The sequence below is a fragment of the Phaenicophaeus curvirostris genome, chromosome 2 (assembly GCF_032191515.1).
Source record: "Phaenicophaeus curvirostris isolate KB17595 chromosome 2, BPBGC_Pcur_1.0, whole genome shotgun sequence".
In the NCBI taxonomy this organism is placed as follows: domain Eukaryota; kingdom Metazoa; phylum Chordata; class Aves; order Cuculiformes; family Cuculidae; genus Phaenicophaeus; species Phaenicophaeus curvirostris.
In genome coordinates, this window is record NC_091393.1 from 115727120 (window position 1) to 115749166 (window position 22047).

The window sequence follows — 22047 nt, forward strand, 5'->3', positions numbered from 1 at the left end:
AAAAGACCCACTGGACCATCAAGTCCAACCATTCCCATCAAACACCAAACCATGCCCCTCAGCACCTCGTCCACCCGTCCCTTAAACACCTCCAGGGAAGGTGAATCAACCACCTCCCTGGGCAGCCTCTGCCAGTGCCCAATGACCCTTTCTGTGAAAAATTTTTTCCTAATGTCCAGCCTGAACCTCCCCTGGCAGAGCTTGAGGCCATTCCCTCTTGTCCTGTCCCCTGTCACTTGGGAGAAGAGCCCAGCACCCTCCTCTCCACAACCTCCTTTCAGGTAGTTGTAGAGAGCAATGAGGTCTCCCCTCAGCCTCCTCTTCTCCTGGCTAGACAACCCCAGGTCACCTATGTTGATGAGGAGAGGCCACCCATGTTACTGGCAAATGCTTGAGCACTGCCTGAAGAAAGGAGCTCCCTCGGGGACTGCAGTCTCGTGTATGTCCGTGTCATCTTGCAAGTATCGCTACACTCCAACTAATATCAGATACTTATTTGCATGGTTTTCTTGATGCTCATACTACAGGAACAGTTTTCCTCAGTCCAGTGATCTTTACCTAATGACAAAAGCATTAGCACACTGAAATCAACTCTCCTTCTTCCTCATTTTAGGGATCTGGTCCCAGTCTTCCTCACAGTATTTCCACAAAAAAAAAAAAAAAAGTGCCTTTCAATTATGCACTGTTTAATTCACATTCTTAGGGTGCTTTGCACAGGACTAATTGGCTCACCCTGCATTTGTGATGCTGTGTTGTATTCCAGTCAAGAGACAGCAAGGCTGCACAGCAGTTCAGCAAAGGAAGAGACACTTAAAGACCAGTGATGTAAAGAGACCATCGGCCCCAGGTGGGTTGCTGCCCACACTTTACCACTGCTGGGGAAGGGCAGGGTCACTCTACCTACCTTGGGAGTGCAGGAAGCACTCAGATGAGCTGAGAAAGGGCAGCTGGAGCAGCTCAGCAGGATGGATTCCCAAAGTACTTGGCAATTACAGGTGTTCTTTCATCCATCCTTGAAATCTCCCCTACCTGGGGAGAAGAACAGGATTTGGACATTGAGTGGGCTTAAGCATCACACTTTTATATTTGGCTTCTAAGCTCACTAGCTGGGAAGAAAAAGGTATTTATCTCTAGGTTTGCACTTTTGTAAGAAATAGGATTGCAGTGCTCAAATGGGAAAACGTGGATGCAGTTTTAAGTAAGATAATGGAGATGCTGCTGCCCTTACTGTGAGGACAAGAAGAAAACAGTCTTTTGTGTTGATAGATAAAAGAATTTCTGCTTTAAAACTCCTGTTACTTGATGTTAACTATAGTTCATCAGTAGCAACAGCATTTCACTGCAACAGCTCAACAAATAATTCTCAGAAATGATTGTGCCACTTCCCTGCAGTCAAAATTTATATTAAACTGTTAAAACATCTGACCAAAATGAAAAGCAAAAGAAAATCCAACTTGCTGTGGAGACTGCTGATTCGGGGGAGGGAAATTCCTCCTGCACCCTGCCAGGATGTCTCACCAGGCTCCCCAGGAGGTAGGTGCTGTATGACTCAATCTGCTTGTGCCATGTGGGTTTCAGCCCCCAGGGGGGTGTTTATACCTGAGTGCAAACGAAGAGAGTGTGTTCCTCTGACTGGAGCCAAGGGAGATCCTAGGGATGCAGTGACTAATTAGCCAAGCAAAAGCCCTCAAGATGGAGCTCAGCTCTAAAAAATAAAAAAGCATTAGACTCCCCTCTGTCTGTCAGAGACAGGGAAGGCAGGAGAAAGGGGAGAAATTGAAAGCTTTCAAATGAATCCCACCCTCCCCATGTTAGACCACAGCATGAGCAAGATTTTGTTAGAGAGAACAACTGCAAATAAGAAAGTACAAGGAAAAAGTATGTAAAAAGTAATAATTAAACTACTGCACAGTTTAGAAAAGAAGCCTAGCCAAACAAAGGTTGCTTCCCGTCTGTTAACCGATACAGGAAACAGAAGATTAGAGGGTTTTAATATACAGAAACCTTCAAAATGAGTGCCTTTTAAAAATTTATTCTTTAAGGCTGTTACCTCAATTATCCTGTCAGCTTGCATCTTCCTGCTTAGAGCCCAGTCCAAGGCTTGGCTTTTCCAGTAGCTATTTCTGTGACTTTGTTTATTCTCTTCTATCTTTCCTGGGGTTAGTTTTTGTTTGCTGTTGTCAGGGGTTTTGGGTCCTCATGAGAAAAATTATTCTTTGCACCCAGCCTGATCTCCCTGGTTCTAGCTTGTGTCCATGATCACTTAACATCACTAATCCTGCAAAGCTACTCTATGGGAGATGGCATAAACCAATTCCCTGGATTTGCTTCTTATTTTACTTCTTGGCCACCTGGGCCACTGCTGGCTCATGGTCAGTCGCTGTCAACCAACACCCCCAGGTCCCTCTCCTCCAGGCAGCTTTCTAGACAGACTTCTCCTAGTCTGTAGCTGCACAGGGTTGTTGTGCCCCAAGTGCAGGACCCGGCATTTGGCCTTGTTAAACCTCATCCCATTGGACTCAGCCCAGTGGTCCAGCCTGTTCAGATCCCTTTGGAGCCTCCCTACTCTCCAGCAGATCGACACTTCCACCCAGCTTAGTGTCGTCCGCAAACTTGCTAAGGGTGCACTCGATGCCTTCATCCAGGTCATTGATAAAGACATTGAACAGGGCCGGGCCCAGCACTGAGCCCTGGGGAACCCCACTTGTCACTGGCCTCCAGCTGGATTTCACACCATTTCCCACCACTCTCTGGGCCCGGCCAGCCAACCAGTTTTCCACCCAGGAGAGTGTGCGCCTGTCCAGGCCAGAGGCTGACAGTTTCTGAAGCAGAATGCTGTGAGAAACTGTGTCAAAGGTTTTACTGAAGTCCAGGAACCGCTCGGTTGGAAAAGACCTCTTAGATGTCCTGCTGGGTCCAACGCCCACGTCCGCATGAGGACATGGTGGGTGTCCGTCCCCAGGGGAGGTGCATCTCACTGGGCAGAAGGCTGATACCCAGCAGGCGTGGGCCCACAGCTGTGGCTGGATACAAGCCCACGGCCACGGGGATCAGGGGAGAGGCAGAAGGCATGTCCAGCTCCGATTTGTCCACTGCGCTGCTGCGTGTCCCGGCTCCAAGGTCTTGCAGCAGTCTCAGCAAAGGGCAGGGTAAACGAAGGGGCCTTAGAAGCTGCCTTCTCCTTGGTGGCTCAGAAGAGGAAAGCTGCAGAAAGCCAGTAACTTTGCACAGACTGCCAAGGGCGTGTGGGCAGGGGCTGCACGGGAGCGGTGACATGGCTAGATGGCAGCAGCAGCCCGTGTAAGGACCTTGCTCCATCTCCTCCCTCCCTACTCCCAAAACTGGGTGTCTGCTGCCACCTGCTCCTCAGCAGCCCGAGGCCTTCAGCTCTGGCACCTTCCCTAGGCTGTGGTCACTGCCTGCACGCTTCATTTTTTGGGGAAAAGGGGGAATTTATTCATTACCAGCAAATAAATTGACCTGCACCGAGGGAGGCCTAGAATGAAATTGTGCTTGCAGGGAAGTAACTCCTTAAATCTTTGGCTTCTGAGTTGCAGGGAGGATGGTGAGGAGGGAAGAGGCCAGATCAGACAGCATCAGCACGCCCTGCTCAGGACACACCCCTCCAGATGTGTTGCCAGCAGCCCCAGGGATCCTTCTGCCTGATGCCACCGAGTCCATGGGTTTGCAGGAGACTCCCTGGACTGATATCTCCCAGGGCTTATTGCATGTGGAAGGTGGAGGTCATTGCTATATCCAGGGCTGAATGGCTTAGCCTGGGTGTAAGCTGAGGTGTGGATGCACCCTGAGAGGTGTCCTGGGAGAAACCAGGAGTTTCTCTCATTGTTGGCCCCTCCTGGAGAAGAAAACCACCCTGCTTGGGCAGATGATGCCAGTGGGGCTGCAGGGAGGCAGAGCATATCTCCGCTAGCCTGGCTTCCCAGTGCTGTCCTAGAAAAAAACAGGGACACCGTGCAATCATCTTCTTCCCACCAGCCCCCCCGTGCTGGAAAAAGGAAAGATCATAGAATCACCAGGTTGGAAGAGACCCACCGGATCATCGAGTCCAACCATTCCCACCAATCTCTAAACCATGCCCCTTAGCACCTCATCCACCCGCCCCTTAAACACCTCCAGGGAAGGTGAATCAACCACCTCCCTGGGCAGCCTCTGCCAGTGCCCAAGGACCCTTTCCATGAAAATTTTTTTCCTAATGTCCAGCCTGAACCTCCCCTGGCGGAGCTTGAGGCCATTCCCTCTTGTCCTGTCCCCTGTCACTTGGGAGAAGAGCCCAGCTCCCTCCTCTCCACAACCTCCTTTCAGGTAGTTGTAGAGAGCAATGAGGTCTCCCCTCAGCCTCCTCTTCTCCAGGCTAAACACCCCCAGCTCTCTCAGCCGTTCCTCATAAGGCCTGTTCTCCGGCCCCTCCACCAGCTTTGTTGCTCTTCTCTGGACTCGCTCCAGAGCCTCAACATCCTTCTTGTGGTGAGGGGCCCAGAACTGAACACAGGATTAAAGGAGCGGTCTCACCAGATGAAGTGGAAGGGAGCACAACTCAAGCTATTTATTACTCAGAGTTCTAAGTGCTGAGTTGCTAGTGCCTAATGAGATTTTTTCTGCCCTGAGCAATACCATGCAATGAAGCACAGTTTGTCTTTGGGGAAGATGGATGCAGTGGAGCTTGTACCAGACTTAAGACAGAAGAGTATTGATGTCACTCTCAGGAGCCCGGTGGCAAATGTTTAGCATAGTCTCCAGCCTCGGGCCAAAGGTACAAGCCTGTTACACAAATTACCAAGGCAGATTTGCTGACCTGTGTTATCTACAGGGTCAAGATGGGCTGATCAAAATGTTCCTTGCTGGCATTAAGCAGCTGTGGATCTCCTTGCCGTTGGTCTGCATGGGTACCGCTGACACTGTATGTGATTTAGCCAGGCATCCGCTTCCATAAGTAGCCTGAAAGTTTAAATATCATGGGAGGAGCTGAGGCACATAAACATGGGCACATAAGATGCACAGGGAGGACTGGACTTGCCTGAGCAGAGGAGTTTTGGAGGCCAACTTAACCCTGTATGATGTGTGTGATGACCAGGGAACCCTTTTCATAGAATCATAGAATGGTTTGAGTAGGAAGTGACATTAAAGATCATCCAGTTCCAACCCCCTGCCATCAGCAGGGACACCTCCCACTGGATCAGGCTGCCCAAGCTCCATCCAACGTGGCCTTGGACACCTCCAGGGATGGGGCAGCCACAGCTTCCCTGGGAACCTGTTCCAGTGCGTCACCACTCTCATCGTGAAGAAAATCCTCCTTATGTCTAGTCTAAATCTGTCCCTCCCCAGTTTATACCCATTGCCTCTTGTCCTATCACTACAAGCCTTTGTAAACAGTCCTTTCCCAGCTTTCTTGTAGCCCCTTCAGGTACTGGACGGTCTCTATAAGGTCTTGGAGCCTTCTCTTCTCCAGGCAGAACGCCAGTTCACTAACATCTGAAACCCACAGCCTCCCCAAAAGCTTTTTCGTGGCATAAGTTCAGCATTGAGCTGAGATTTTCAGATCTCTACAAAGTGATCCCAAGATCATGCTAATTTGGACCTCAAAGTGCATGAATAAATAGTTGTATTTTTTCCTAAATCTTTTCTTTGTAGTTAATAATAGGTAGTTTCACTAACATTTTCACTGCCCTTTCACCATTGTGGAGAAACACTTCTGCAATATTTTGTGCCATCTCTGATTATGCTAGGCAATCCTGCATCAGTAGCAAATATCCTTGTCCTTCTGTATCTATCTATCTATCTATCTATCTATCTATCTATCTATCTATCTATCTATCTATCTATCTATCTCTTGTAAGACTATTTAGGAATCTTACCCATTTGTTCCTGTGGAAACCACAAATAGATTCATCAGTCAAGACTTCCATTTATAAAAGCCCATCTTCTCTCTTCCCTATGAGGTGCTAAGGGGCATGGTTTAGTGTTTGATAGGAATGGTTGGACTCGATGATCCGGTGGGTCTCTTCCAACCTGGTGATTCTATGATTCTATTACATCACATTTATCCTAGGATATGCAATGCCTGTACTTGCAATAGTTTCTACCAATTTGTTTTTTTTTCTGGTTCGGACATCAGGCTTACCGGTCTAGAGGTCCTTAGATTGTGCCCCAGAGTCATTAAAAAAAAAGCAAAAAGCTGATAATGGTCTGGTAACATGTTTGACCGTGGCTGATATAAACGTGAGATTACACTCTCATCTTCCTGCTCTTTAGGTGCAGTCAGGTGAGTGCCGCCTTATCCAAGCAATTTGTTGCTGTTCGGTTTGGGAGGCTGTCAAAAAAGCCTTTCCTGCAGTGTTTCAGGAGGTGGGAGCTCCTCAGCCTGGGGTGGCTGTCACCCATGGTTGGGGTGGACTCTGGTTTCAGCTATTGATTAAAGAAATGAACTGTTAAAGTTTGATTTTTCACTGCCACGCTGGTGGCATAAATAGTAAAACATCATTCTTCTGAGATGAAAAAAATGCTTGTTAGTGTAAGGTAGATAGATGAAGGTAAAACCATGCCTTGGTCAAAGCCATTCACTTCAGTTCACCTTTTATATGTGAAATCTAAAGTCAGAGCAAGTGTCTTTTGGCACTGGTTTCATCCAACCTCTCCTTGTTCAGGCTGTCACTGTGCAACCCCTTCCTCTCTCCCAGGACACAACAGGGAATACCTGTGGGATTCTTCTGTTAATCCCTACTTGGTCATCCGAGACATCCATCCAGTCTGCTAAGGGCGCAGACACTTCTCTAAAGTACCAAAAATCCTCTTGATCCCCTGGGCAGAGCTCTGGAATGCGTCCTTGAGCTTGGCAATCCCACCATGCTGCTCGCTGCAGCTGGGTCATAACGCTTTCAACATCACTATTTTTTACATTAAAATTAGATTTCCTCTATCTCCCCTATTTTTAAGGAAAAAGGCATGACCTGAAAACAAGCTGGTGGGCAAATCTCGTTGCTCTTCTATGAGGTGCGTGGTAGTAGGGCACGGGCTCCTATGTCCTTCAGGACTCATTACCAACTAACTTTTAATTAAGCATTAAAACCCTCAGGTTTTAGAGGGCACTGTGCAGTCCCAGCCTTATGAGGAACAGCTGAGAGAGCTGGGGGTGTTTAGCCTGGAGAAGAGGAGGCTGAGGGGAGACCTCATTGCTCTCTACAACTACCTGAAAGGAGGTTGTGGAGAGGAGGGTGCTGGGCTCTTCTCCCAAGTGACGGGACAGGACAAGAGGGAATGGCCTCAAGCTCCACCAGAGGAGATTTAGGCTGAACATTAGGAAAAAAATTTTCACAGAAAGGGTCATTGGGCACTGGAACAGGCTGCCCAGGGAGGTGGTTGATTCACCTTCCCTGGAGGTGTTTGAGGGACGGGTGGATGAGGTGCTGAGGGACATGGTTTAGTGTTTGATAGGAATGGTTGGACTCAATGATCCGGTGGGTCTTTTCCAACCTGGTGATTCTATGATTCTATGAAAAACACACCTGCTGTGGCTGTCACCTTCTGGTGTAGGCAAAGGGAGGAAGCAGGCAGGGCCACACAGTGCCCCAGTCGCCTCCCATTGCCTCCTACGGCAGTCAGAAAGTTTTTTTCTGTGTCGGTGCAGAGCACAACACAGAGATGTTCCACTTTTTCCTATTTGTGCCCTTTTCCTTCCTATATCCGCAGCAGAGGAACTAACTGAGCCAAAATCAGCAGCCCCTTCTAAAAAAACCTGTTAGAAATTAAACTCATTTCCTAGAAGCACCTTTCTCTCATTTAAGGGGCTATTTTGTCCTTATTGCCATAAGGTGTAGAAATGACTGGTAATTGAAGGGTGATTTAAATTACATTATCGAGGAGGCAATCAAATAGCAGTCTTGCTTTGGAAAAAGCCCATAGGACAGAGCTGTGTTGCTGATGAGGTGAAGACTGAAGTGACTCGTGCTCTAGGACAGAGAGGGGAATTATTGAGCGCAGGGGAGAACAATGCAAACCCAGAGGCAGGACATTTAGCTTTATCCTTAGGAAAGTGCTTGTACATACTATAAAGCACCACAGCAATGAACTGTGCTGCCAGTGCCATCAGCTCCATCCTCTGCTGCTGGTGTCAGCTGAGTGGTGGATGGTTTCCAGAAAGCCCCCTTGCTCGGCGGGTCTAATTCCTACGTGGGAGATCTGCTGCCGTCATGTCCACAGGCTGCATGTCACACTTAGCCTTCCACTGCCAGTCCCATCCTCTTCTTCACACCCACTCGTCCCTGTCTTGCCGATGAATTTTGTACTTGTGCAAAAGGTCCTGGTCAATGAAAGCTTGCGGGAAAGCCCTGGAGAAAGAGAAGATTCGTGGTGTTACCAGTTAGAATCATAGAATCACCAGGTTGGACAAGACCCATTGGACCATCAAGTCCAACCATTCCTATCAAACACTAAACCATGCCCCTCAGCACCTCATCCACCCGCCCCTTAAACACCTCCAGGGAAGGTGACTCAACCACCTCCCTGGGCAGCCTCTGCCAGTGCCCAAGGACCCTTTCCATGAAAATTTTTTTCCTAATGTCCAGCCTGAACCTCCCCTGGCGGAGCTTGAGGCCATTCCCTCTTGTCCTGTCCCCTGTCACTTGAGAGAAGAGGCTAGCTCCCTCCTCTCCACAACCTCCTTTCAGGTAGTTGTAGAGAGCAATGAGGTCACCCCTCAGCCTCCTCTTCTCCAGGCTAAACACCCCCAGCTCTCTCAGCTGCTCCTCATAAGGCCTGTTCTCCAGCTCATGGCACCCTGTATTTCCATGCCTTGGTAGCTTTGTCCAGGATGGAATATTTTTCTGCCCCATCCACACACACCTCCATGCCACAGATGCTTGTGCACTGCCAGAGCCTGCCCGTGTGCCCAGCATCGGACCTGCAGGGTAGCAATTTGAAAATCAATGCTCTGTTTAAATGCAAGCACACGTGCACACAGGCAAACACAGACAAGGTGTTATGTCTCAGCAGGACGTTGAGGTGTGTGGAGCTAGAGCCCCCCTGGCTCCACACCACCAAGTTCCCAGTCACAGCCAGCAAGCTGTGGTTTCCAGGACACTTGACAGCTCATGTCACTCAAAATGCTGATTGCTGATGATTGGATATGTCCAAAATCGCTACGTTGTCAAGAGAGAACATGCAAACAAGGGATTCTCATCCTGGCAAACTGCACGGCTGTCACCGTTGCCTCTGGTCTGCAGGCAGGCTCAGCTGTGAGGAGGCTTACGGGGATTTGTGGCACATCCAGACCATGCGGGTGTGGGCTGGGGTGCGAATTAGCAGCAATTGGTGCTGGCTCAAGTGTGAAAAGGAAGTTTAAAAACACAAGCAGAGTAAGAGCCCTGAAAGTTGCAGGTAGGTGGAAGCAGCGTAAAAAGGCAGCTCGCACAGGAGAAATTAAAACTAGAAAACTGATGATGAAAATGGAAAAAGTAGCACAAACCTCACTGACATCAGCTACCAAAATATGGAAATTCATTATAAATATCCTTCATAGCCCCCTTTGGCCCTTTCCTTGTATTCTGGATGGTGTCAAAACCCCCTAAAATGTGGGGGAGTGCAAAGCACAATTGCCCCACAAATAACTTAGCGAGACAATTGCTACAACGGAGCAGAGAAACGAGGCTTTGGTCCCCTCCATTGCCTCCTCACCAGACCATCCCATGCATGGTCGCACACACACTTCTCAGCAGGGACTTTTTGATCCATCCAAGCATCCTGGCCAGCATAGGAGCTGTGAACCGCAGAGAGAAAGTGAACTTGGAGGGCAAAGTCCTCAAAACAGAAGGTGAGGTTTCTCTTCTAGGAAGTTGCTTTGCTATGAGAGGAAAAAAATACTCAACTCCTGGCTCCTTTTTGGGTGTTGCCATAGCAACTGAGTTGGCCCCAGGCCCTGCTGCCTGAGGAGCATCACCAGGTTACCATGTGGTGGACGCAGGAGAAGCCGCTTGGAAGCATAGTCAGAGTGGCTAGCATCTCCCTCCACAAGCATCATGGGAAAGCATCACACTCGAGAAAAAAAAAAGAAAAAACTCCTGGTTTTTTGTTTTCCTGGTTTTTTACTCATTTTCCAGCAGCACTGGCCTCAAGCTCCACCAGGGGAGGTTCAGGCTGGACATTAGGAACAAAATTTTCATGGAAAGGGTCATTGGGCACTGTCAGAGGCTGCCCAGGGAGGGGGTTGAGTCGCCTTCCCTGGAGGTGTTTAAGGCATGGGTGGACGAGGCGCTGAGGGACATGGTGTAGTGATTGATAAGAATGGTTGGACTCGATGGTCCAGTGGGTCTCTTCCAACCTCATGATTCTATGATTCTATGATTATTAAAGGGTTGAGGAGACTTGGGCTTGTCGAGTTGCATTGATTGAGCAGTCTCGCAAGTTTTATGGCTGCCACCCATGATGCCTCAGCCCCAAAAGACTCTGGGATCCTCGCACGAGAGCTGGAGCCCCGTGGGAGCCAGCTTGGGAAGCTCGGCTGTGCAGACGGAGCAGGAGCTCAGGGAGGAGTGGCTGCAAAATCTCCTACCAAGTAACTCAGAAGGGTTCAGCAGCTGGCTTTAAGCCGGCTTAAGCCAAACCCGCTTAAAAACAAAGCACTTTCCTCATTATTGTTAGCCCATAGAACTCCCCCAGTGGGCATGAAGGGAGCTTCCAAAGCCAGTACCCCAAAGAAGCCTCCTCAACCCAGCTGGCATGCTTGACAGCAGCAGCTTGTTGGGGTATCACTGCATGCAATGACAGTCAGGTGGAGGATGACACGCTGCGGGGAGAACCCCAGACTTGCAAGCCATTTCTAGACCACTGGCACCTTCCCCAGCGTATCTGCAGCCCTGCTCCTCGGTGTCACTTTGTTCCTGCGCTGCTGCTACCCGTGTCCTTCATCAGGCATCAAACCTGCTTGTCGCAAGCCTCGCACGTATTAATAATTCAGAAGGAAAGCAGCAACCATGGCTGTGCAACGCTAACATCTAAATTAGCTGAGTTTATTTTGTTTTCTCCAAGGAAAGCATGTGCAGTGTTTGTGTTTTGTTCCTGGTAATTAATGGCATATTAAGACACAGTCATTGTGCTCACCTTTCCCTGAGGAACCAGCTGCCAGCATTGCGCCTGCTGCCCACAGCATCCGCTCAGCAGTCAATCAATGATTTTCCCTGAAAAGGGTCCAGGAAAGTAATGAAAAAGAATAAAGAGGAAAATCAGTGGCAACCTGGCTCTTGGCTGCGAGGTTCAGCCATCACTGCAGCCCCAGGAGCAGGCATTTTCTCGCACCAGCTGGGTCTGGCAGATGGAGGAAAGGTCTCTTCTCCCACCACCACTTTGTCACTGCACCTTTGCAATAAGCTGGTAAGAGCAGTGGATCCACACAGGATCCCTAGTGGAGCTGGAGATGCAGCCTGTGACTCCTGCCGGTGGGAAATCCTTGTGTTCCTGCGAGATTAGTGCTCCTCAGCTCCATGCTGTGATGCTCAGCATGTGGCCTTTCCCCTGCCTGCTCCTAAAACACTCACAAAGCCATCTTGCCCTGGAGAAACAGCCCAAATGGAAGATGAATCCCAGTTTCAGGCACAGGATTATCTGTACCGCTTCTGTGTTTCTCCATAAGAGGCAAAGGGCCAGCATTCTAATTGTGAGAGTTAGCTGGCACGCTTCTCTGAGTCTGGGTACCTCAGCCACCACCTTCCCCATGGTGAAGATGCAGTAGAAAACTCCTCAGAAGCAACATAGGTCTGTAGAAGCAAAAAAGAGCAAACCCTAGGGAGGCTGCCTGCCTAACTTCTCAACCCCTACATGGAAAGAAAAGGGCATTTCTTCTTGCAAGTACCCACACTGGAGATACCAACTAGACAGGGTCGTTTGAACTTTCTTCCTTTGCAAACAAGCTAAGGAATGTATTAGAGAGGTTTTAGTACACCAAAGAACAATCATAGAATCATAGAATCACCAGGTTGGAAAAGACACACTGGATCATCGAGTCCAACCATTCCCATCAACCACTAAACCATGTCCCTCAGCACCTTATCCACCCATGCCTTAAACACCTCCAGGGAAGGTGACTCAACCACCTCCCTGGGCAGCCTCTGCCAGTGCTTGACAACCCTTTCGGTGAAGAAATTTTTCCTAATATCCAGTCTAAACCTTCCCTGTTGCAACTAGAGGAAATTTCCTCTTGTTCTATCACTCATTACTTGGGAAAGGAGACAAGACACCCACCTCACTGCAACCTCCTTTCAAGTAGTAGAGCGTGATGAGGTCTCCCCTCAGCCTCCTTTTCTCTAGACTTTGCTGGAGAAAGCCTGGATGCAACTCTGGCTGCATCTATACTCACATTGGGTTTCTGGGGTACTTTTTCACTTTAAATCTGAAAAGCAAAATGCAAATAGCCACTGGAAAGACACCGGTGTTCCAATCTGGTAAAAATGATGAGGTTTTGCTGTGAGTTTGACCATACAGGACTCCAAGGCAGGACCTGTCCCTGTTCCTCCTCTATTCTGCAGTGCAACTCCATCCCCACTGCTGGGGAAGAGCACGCACAGCCAGCACCACCAGGGAGAAACAGGCTCACTTGCTTACACCTCATTGCCTGCAGAATGGCCTGGGTGCCAGGAGCAGAGGCCCAGGGAGGGGGTTGAGTCACCTTCCCTGGAAGTGTTTAAAGATGGGTGGATGAGGTGCTGAGGGACATGGTTTAATGATTGATGGGAATGGTTGGACTCGATGGTCCGGTGGGTCCTTTCCAACCTAGTGATTCTATGATTCTAAACTTCATCTGGGATGCAATTTGTCATATTCACTATAATACATCTGTGACAAACTTGGATTTAAGGGTGTGACTCGCCCTCTGCACCAAGTTCCATCATGCTGAATGTCAGACACAGTTAAGGCTAAGAAAGCTGCCAAGGTCCCGGGCAAAGCAGTGCAGGAGAGGTTAAAAAATGCTGGGGTTTGGACCCAGAAGCACAGCTGTGATCTAGCAGTGACCGGAGGCAGCTCCTGGTGCCCGGTACCAGATAGAGGACTCCAAAGATGTGCTCAAAGCAGGGAGGGTTTGGGGGAGCTGAGGATGACCCAGGATGTCAGCCCTGACCCACTCGAGCCCCAGCAACACCAAACACCAAAGTGTGGGAAGGTGCACAGTGAGGAATGAGGTGGGGACTTTGCTTCTCATCCACAGGTGAGAGGCGATTCCCTCTAGTGACAGCCCAACCACTGTTTGGTTTGAGGTAAATTGTTCCACCATCAGGAAGAGCCAGATTGCTGTTAGCCTGTCACAATAACCTTGTGGGCTTACCCCTGCGTCTCTGAAGGCACCAGGCATCCACTGTGACATCTCCTCACCTCCTTCTTCTGGCCAGTGGTTTCTGACTTGTGTGACTCGGCCATCAGCCTGGGATTAACCCGATCCTCTGGTGACGCAGTGGCCGCCCCTTAACCAAAGTGACCATGAAAGCGTTCAGAAGCGTGTCTGGCTCCAAACCATCACACTTCATACAGGTGAGCAACAAAGGGCTGCTTCCAGGTGCACTGCTCCCAGCATGCAGGCATGTCTTAGACACAGAGATGCTCTGTTCTTCTCCTCCCCTCTTCCTTCTTTTCAATGAACAATCTCTCCTCTCACAAGAGGTAACAGCAATTACAGTGTTAATCAGCAATATATCTGCTATCACACAGCCTGAGGATCTCAAAATGCCAGCCTGCCCACTGGACTATTAAAATCAGTGGCTGTTCCTAACCTTTAAAGATGAATAGATGTTGCCCTGCACAATGGATCGGAGACTATCCATGGAGACCATCTGCCTGGTGGCTACAGAAATGCTTGTGTTGTTCTTTGCAGGAGTTTATTACTCAGAGGCTAAAAAATATGATAAAAATATGTTGCAAAGGACCTTATTTAAAAAGGAAGGGCCAATGCAAACCTGGCCACACAGAAACGCAAGAGCAAATCAAGCGGGTCTACTACCCAGGCTGGAGTTAAGCTCCAAGCAGACAGACACTAACCTAATTTGAAAGGCAATGACATAATTCTGAATTAGCTTAATAGGACCTGCAATTCATACAGAAAAGCCTGAATTTATGTAGTAATTAGCTGGAGCTTTCAGAGTGCTAGGTATCTTTGTGGCGAGAAAATAATTACATAGCTTATTAAAGCAAGGCAACAATGGAAGGGCTGATGGTTTGGGGTTTTTTGTGCTAAACTCCATTTTTGCTAAGTTAGACTCCATTTTTGATTAAATCTACAATTCACCAAAACATCAAACACTGAAGACACTTAACAAGTCTGAGTTTTCTACTAATCACAAGGACATCATTTCACAAGTGATTAACCCCCCTATACATCAGTCCCCGCAGAAGACGCCCCTGGAGCTGGATGAGCAGTAAAGTTCTGCAAGCTTTTCATTGATTTATCCATCAGGTTTGAACTCCACCTGGATTAACTCTCAAACGAAACATCCTGAAGGATGAGCCTGGAAATTGCTCCCCCCTCCTAGTCCTCGTTACCAGCCAGGGAAGCAGACGTGTCCTCAGAGGAGCTCTTCAAAGCACAGCCAATACATTCAAAGTTACCCAGTGATTGTGGATGCACAACGTCAGCCTCTGAAGCAGGTCTGATTTTCTTAAAAGAGCTGCTTGGCAGCAGCAGATAAAACCCTTTCCAGCATTCAGTTGGCCCGTAATCAAATAGTTCCCTGCATCAGAAACCACCTTCGAAAAGCTCAGCCTTGTCAGGCTTCAGAGCAACTCCCCGGTACCCTGGGGATGCCGTGCATGATCACCTTTCCCAGGCATCTTCCTCGCTCTCTTTCCAAAAGGCAACCTGGGAGCACCTTTCTTGCATACCCCGTGCCAGCCCCCGTCCAAAAGAGAGCTGACCCACCCTGCCCTGACAAGAAGAAACTCTTAAAAAGCTGGGAAAGCAGTGAGGGACAACCTAAAAAAGTCAAACCTGGGACTGGAAAGATTTAAGAGGTGGAGTTTTAAGGTGGAAGAATTGGGCTGAGGGAAGTGAGACAATCCCAGTGTTTGCGTGGGGCTGCTCAGAGGCTTGTCTGCTGCAGGCAGCAAACTCCACCATGGATACCTCGGCACATTTCCACGCAAAAATGATAAAGTCAGAGAAACAGCAATTTTTTGACCACTAGAATTCAGACTCTCATTTTGCTTCTGCAAAAACAAGGTCCAAAAGAGCTTTTGTATGTAGGGTTTTTTTTTTCTTTTTATCTTTTCACATAAGAAGAGTTTGGACTTTGTTAAACAGCTACTCAAACTCAAAAAGGAACAACTCTCCACAGCCACCTCCCTGTGGGGAGGGTTAGGGTGAAGGGTACGGTTAGGAGCTCTCCATGTAGAGTTGTCCCTCTGGAGAGTTTTGACATGGCGAGTCGGTCATAGAGTTGGCCTAGACCCAATTAAACTTGCTACTCACTCTAGACAGAAGTGGAAACCAGAAGAGGAGAGATACCAGGAAAAAGTGGAAAGGGTGACAAAAGTCCCACTTACAACAGTAGGAGAATGATGACAGAAGAACTGCTGCATTTATGAATGCTACAGCAAAACACTTTTTACATCTTTGGTACCTAAGAAAAGGATATTGTGCAATGCTTGACTAAAAATACGCCTGGCTCATTTTAAGATCACACAAACAAGATTCAAACGCTGCGGTCCCTCTCAGAGGCACCATCCTGCAACAAGGTCAGAGATATTTTTCCACGTTCTCATAAGTGTAGAGAGATGCTGAAGCCCACAGTGGCCCATTTGCATCTAAACCTTATGCATCTAAACCACTACCCAGTCCGTGCAAAGAGCTATTAGCATGAGAATATCTGCAGTATCTTTAACACCACATCTGGCAGACAGACAGCAAGAATGCAAATAGGCTGGAGACACACTACAAGCAACCATGGAAATATTTTTTTTTCAATATTTCACTTTTTTTGCTGGCCTTGCCCAGGGAAAGCAGGTGGGCTTCTGATTAACCTCCCTTCCAGCGTTGCACTCATCGGCAGGGTGTTGTGGTTGAAAGGTTTAATAGGCCAAATTTGAATTTCTAGGGGAAAAAAAAAAAGAACACACTGTTCTGCTTGGCAGCACTGACATGAGCCTGTATTACAGACCAAGTCAGACCTAACAACGCATTTCTATTTAGATATTGCAACAATCTCTTTTTTTTTAATATTGAAGTATGAACACCTAACCACTACTAGAACATTCTGCGCAGCAAAAATCCCTTAATATTTCAATATTAAAGTATTAAGAACTTAACCACTACCAGGGCATTCTACACAGCAAAAATCCCTTGATTACATGCTTAATATTAACCTCAGGCCAAATAATTTGTTGATACTTTATCTTCAGAGAGGACAGGCTTAAGCAGCTACCTGCGGACCTGAAGAACATGAGGAAAACTGCTCTCTACGCTACCAATGTCAAACATCATTCCAACAAGACATTCTTGATACCTGACAAAGCCAAGATACTTCCATTTTTTAAGTTTGTGGTCAAAACAGCTCAGCCAGTGGGCCACTGGCTTTCCCTTCATAACCTTTAACTGCTCTGCATTCAGCAAAAATTGAGCTGTCACCTACCTGGTGTCTTTGCCAAAGAAATGCTTTTGCCTAGGACCCAGCCGGGATGGAGCAGAACTCACAGGCACCTATAGACACTAACCCAGCTGCAAGAGGATGCTCCCAAAAATGTACGTACCTGGGCTGCATCAAAACAAGCGTGGCCAGCAGGGCGAGGGAGGTGATTCCGCCCCTCTGTCCCTCTCTTGTGAGATCTCATCCGGAGTATTGTGTCCAGTTCTGGAATCCTCAACGTAAGAAGGATATGGAGCTGTTGGAATGGGTTCAGAGGAGGCTACAAAGATGATCCAAGGGCTGGAGCACCTCCCATATGAGGACAGGCTGAGAGAGTTGGGGTTGTTCAGCCTGGAGAAGAGAAGGCTCTGAGGAGATCTTACAGCAACTTTCCAGTACCTGAAGGGGCTACAAGAAAGCTGGGGAGGGACTGTTTACAAAGACTTGTGGTGATAGGACAAGGGGGAAGGGGTATAAATTGGAGAGGGGCAGAGTTAGACTAGATGTAAGGAGGAATTTCTGCATGATGAGAGTGGTGAGGCACTGGAACAGGTTTCCCAGGGAAGCTGTGTTTGCCCCATCCCTGGAGATGTTCAAGGCCACGTTGGATGGGGCTTGGGCAGCCTGATCTAGTGGGAGGTGTCCCTGCCTATGGCAGGGGGGTTGGAACTGGGTGATCTTTAAGGTCCCTTCCAACCCAAACTATTTTATGATTCTATTTCTCAGACAAGATGGTGACACAACAGGCAAGGACCCAGTCCCGTCCTTCCCCTAAATACGCAACGCTAGGAACTTGTTCCATGGGTCAGACCAAGCCAGGCAGTGACAAGAAAAGTAGTCTTTTATTTCAATTAATATTTCTTGGCATTAGGCAGATATTAAATAACACTGGAATGCACAAGACTATTAACATATCGACAGCAAAAGGGAGAAGGTGTAGCCAAGTCAAGAACAGCAGTGCGAGTCACATCACCTTGGGGCACTCAAAAGCCATTTAACGCAGCAATCACCAGAAAATAGGACTCCACTGAGAAATACAAAATGAGGATGAACTCCTTTTGGGTCTTTTGTTAATACAGTAACGCTGGAATGATTGACAGTAAAAATGAACAAATATTTGCATTCAGGAATTAAACAGAGTGAAATATCCACAAACTGCTAGTCATGCATTTCTCTTGGAACAGCAATTCGCTAATGCATAAATATCACAAAAAAACAATCTCCAAGATATGAATAAATCACAGACAACTAGAAGAAACAAAAGCTGGAATTCTACTTTATGCCTTAAATAGATGACCTAAATATTTAAAATTTTACTTCACCATATATATATAATTTATATATATATTAAAAGAAAGTAAAGACCATTAGATAAGTGCAAGCAATTTTCCTCAAAAAGAAAATTGGAACCATGCCCAGGAAAGCTGCTTTTTTTTTTTTCCTTTTTCTTTTTCCTTTTTTTTTTTATTTGAACTTTCTACTCCATTCAGTCCACATATTTATTTTTTTTTTTTACATAGTCATTTCTGAAGCAAAATAAATTATCCACCACCTGCTGTGCTTGGTAAAAGTCCTACCTAGCACCTTCTTGGGAACTACCAGAACATCACCTTTCTTACAGACTAAGTGAAGTGGTATCTCACCAGCCATTTGAACCCCTTTATAGCTGCATGTAAACATACCTTTCAATTAATGTTTAAAATGTGTAGAGTGAATTGTAACATTATGGGGAAGCAGAAACGGAGCTGCCGAAGGAGAGCTGCACTGGTGTTAGTGAGAGGAGCGAGGGCTGGTTCGCTCAGACACACACACACACACAATCTGGCAATGGGACCTTATCCACAAAGTGTGGAGGGATGGTTGAGAAGGCATCCGTTTGCGAGCAAAGCTTGAAGGACACAAGCCAAGATTCTCTGTGCACACTGTCCGCTTTAATCAGAATTGGCTCGCACTACTGGGGTCGCACTGTAACAACCGCACGATGGAGGGATCGCTCTTGGCACCTTTGATAAACTCTTCCAGCGACAATTTACCTGAAAGGGAGGAAAAACAAAATCGAAATAATAAAAAAAGTCAGTTGCTGCTTTCACTGTCGCTGTTGCTTAAAAAAATCCTCCTCACTGAAGCAACATATGTATATTTAATCTATCACAAAGGCATTGAGGGGAATTTAGTGCAATGCACAGCAGCCAAATCCTACTCAAGCCCTTAAGCCCAGATGCATTTTTCTTCTGAAAAACAATCTAGCATAATAATTATTATTTTTTATTTAAAAAGACAGTACCAAATATAAAAACAACTGTTCTTATATCATTTGGAAGCTTTTTGCCCACAATCAGACTATCTAAGCCACATAACACATGAACACAAAGTATGCTGCACACATGTACGTTTTGACAATTACACCCATATTACTACAACATTTTAATCCTAAATATCCCAAATGTCATCACTTTGCATTCTCACGGTTTGTTATGACATGTAGGGCTGAGCAGTGATGGCTTCTGCACCCAGAAGCCACTTCCCGTGCACTGCAGAGGGTTCTGGAATGGGATAAGTTTTATGTGGCAGCAAGAAAAGTCAGTCTTGGGGAGAAACCTATTGCCACATATTGACCCTGAGTGTTGGCGGTTTATATGTTTTCAATCTAGGTCAGATGCACTGACTTAAATCAACCCCTTAACAGTTTGTGGGTCTGAAAAGGTGATCTCTGGAGGAACAACCATGAGGAGCAACCATCCCAGCATCCCTTGGCTCCAACAGATCCATGGTATGTCAAGGAGGAAAGGTCCCATCTGATCTCCCAAACCTCATCCAAAGGTGACCCAGCCTCCTCGCAGGTTTTTCCTGAGCTCAGGACCAGTCCCCTCCACAAATGCCATTTGGAGCCTGTAAGCAAATTGTGCCTTGCCTTCAATCACCACACCCTTCTACTCCAGCAACTCTCAACCATGGCAGAGACAAGCCATAGCAATATAAACAATAAATTAAACTGTTCTCCCTACAAACCAGAGGAGACGAACATTTGTTGCATCCTTGACACCACATCCAATGATCTCCCATCTACTTCATGCTCCAATTAGAGCCTACCCTCAGCCTCACACGACACTCCTGGGCCACCTCCACCCAACACAAACTGCTCCACTTGAGACAGGCAGGACCTACACATGAACATTTTGCACTCGGTCCCTGCGTGTTGCCACTTTTGGTCACGTGCCTCCAAAGCGAGGGAGGTACAAGCTTATACCACCTTCCATCAGCCTCAAGATGCTCCCAGCCTGCTGCAGGAACAGGGAGAGGACTGAGCTCCGTGGCCAGCACTTGAATTAGGTTGAGTGGGAAAGAATGAGCAAACCTTTCTCTTGAAGAAATTACATAAAAAAACCCCAAAACATGGCAGCTTCTGTCCTAGTTTCTGGCTTTTAAACTAATGTTCCCAAACCAAGTATTTTCTTAGAAGTTTTTATCAGCCTGAAAAGAGTACTTATAACTAACAGGATACTTAATAATTTTCTTCTCTCCTTGCAAGGCTTAAAAGCAAAGCACAAATCAAAATCTGTTTCCAATGTCCAACAGCCAGATGGGAAAGAAAAAGCATTTCTAGCCACCAAGAGCACACACGCTTCCCTGTGTCCACTTTTTGCTGGGCACTGCAGGGCTGGCAGGCCTGGCATTTTACTGGGAACAGGATGACTTTATTTCAGCTACAAGGTACAGCAGATGGATGATGTATGTGGTAGATTTTGTGACCACTACTCTGTCACACATCTGCATGTGCCGCTACTTTCCACAGAATAAAAACACTTTAATTAAGTTATTTTAGGGCCCTCTACATGAGGCATGAAATGCTGGTCTTGCTGAAGTCCAAGGCAAAATACTCGAGGAATTCAGCAAGGCCAGGAATCTGCCCCAGGGGTTGCAGCAGCACATGCCAAAACACAGCCAATAATTCTCTTAAATAAAAACGTTTCTGTACATAAGATCCTATCTTTCCAGGTCTCCATATCTCAGCACTAGAACCAAATCTTTGCTCCTGCTGAGCACATCAGTCAGATACAGCTCCTGATTTCAATGTGGGCGGCTGCCACGTAGGTCACTGCCACGGTAATTCTGAGGGAAAGCTCCACCTCGACTGGGACAAGAGGAGAGACATCGGCAGGCTGATGGCAAGCGGAAACTGCTCAATTTTGCCTGTGTTTTTTGAGCTTGAGCTTAAGAAAACGAGCTGGCTCAGGTGGAGGTGTTGTGACAGGAATGCTGTCGGATAATGTATCAGGTTGGCTCAGGAGCTGTTCTATCCCCCCTACATGCACACTGCAGGTTTGTGTGCAACCATGTGTATACATACACACACCATAAACACGCACAGAAAATAAGTATTATAGACCCAGGGGAATTTTTGCTTTCAACCACATTCCTGACCTGCATTACCAGTTATAAGACCAGGAGTGCAACCCTGCCAAGGACAACAGGAGCAAAAACTCATAGTCTGTGCTATGCCAAGGGAAAATAATCCAAAGACACTGGACTCAGGGGAGTTTCAGAGGAGCCTCTGCAGAAGGGGATTCAGTCATGAAGGGATGATCCCCTCTCAGCCCCCCAGCAGCAAAAGTCTCTCACTCACTGCCCACTTATTCACCCTATTCATTATGGACCGGAGATAATCACCAAGGCCAGTGGGGATGTCCCTGGCCTCTGTCCCCCTGCCCCAAATACCATCCTCTGCTTGGAGCAATGCTGGTCGAGAAAACCTGTATTTCTAAACACTACGAAGGGGTGCCCGGTGGAGATCCTACCATCATTGTTTGTGTCCATCTGTCTGAAGATCTTGTCTGTTCGCTTCTCGGGAGTGGATTCGTCTTCCGGCATTTTCATTACTGACGACACCATTTTGTAGATTGCCTGAGTATTAAAAAAAAAAAGAAAATGAAAGGTACAGGAAAAACATGAACAAAACGATAAAGCATCAGGACTCAGAAAAAGAACTTAAGCCTGTAGCAATAAAAAAGGCAGGTGATCCTGGTAGGCAGCTGCGGGACTTTTTAAACCAAAACAAACAGGAATTTCTGACTGCAGCTTTTCTAATTTTTCTTTCTTGTATACATTCGCACTTCAAAGGAAGCTTCCATACTGCTGGGTCAGTTTAACTGAAAGTCGGGGTCTGGGTTAATGTACAAGCAGGACTGAGCTAAAATACAGGAGGTGACGGTGTGTAATTCTGTTTTCTGCAACTAGGCTAAGCCATCACCTCTTCACATACTTACTGGCTCTTAATGTACACTCAGTCAGGGATATGTGTGGGGGGTGTTGCATGATTACATGTGTGTATGAATATATAGGAGTGGGTGTGTTTTTCTTTGTGGAGAGGTAAGGAAAAGCATTTTCAGACTCAGAAGAGTGTGGATAAAGAATAGATCTCTTTAGGTTACCTGCAGCT

The 22047-nt window shown here is 47.2% G+C and overlaps 2 protein-coding genes across 3 annotated transcripts in view; both read right to left on the reverse strand.

The window, feature by feature from the left end:
- Positions 1-22047, reverse strand: part of KLF11 (KLF transcription factor 11) — a 469199-nt gene that overhangs the window by 98248 nt on the left and 348904 nt on the right. The window lies entirely within an intron of this gene.
- HPCAL1 (hippocalcin like 1) overlaps positions 17434-22047 on the reverse strand; it is a 48179-nt gene continuing 43565 nt past the window's right edge. For both annotated transcript variants that reach the window (XM_069850524.1, XM_069850525.1), the window contains exons 3-4: positions 21407-21512; positions 17434-18643 (exon numbers count right to left, since the gene is read on the reverse strand). In XM_069850524.1, the coding sequence (XP_069706625.1) occupies positions 18546-18643; positions 21407-21512 (204 nt within the window). In that variant the 3' untranslated portion in view covers positions 17434-18545. The remainder of the gene's footprint in view (positions 18644-21406; positions 21513-22047) is intronic.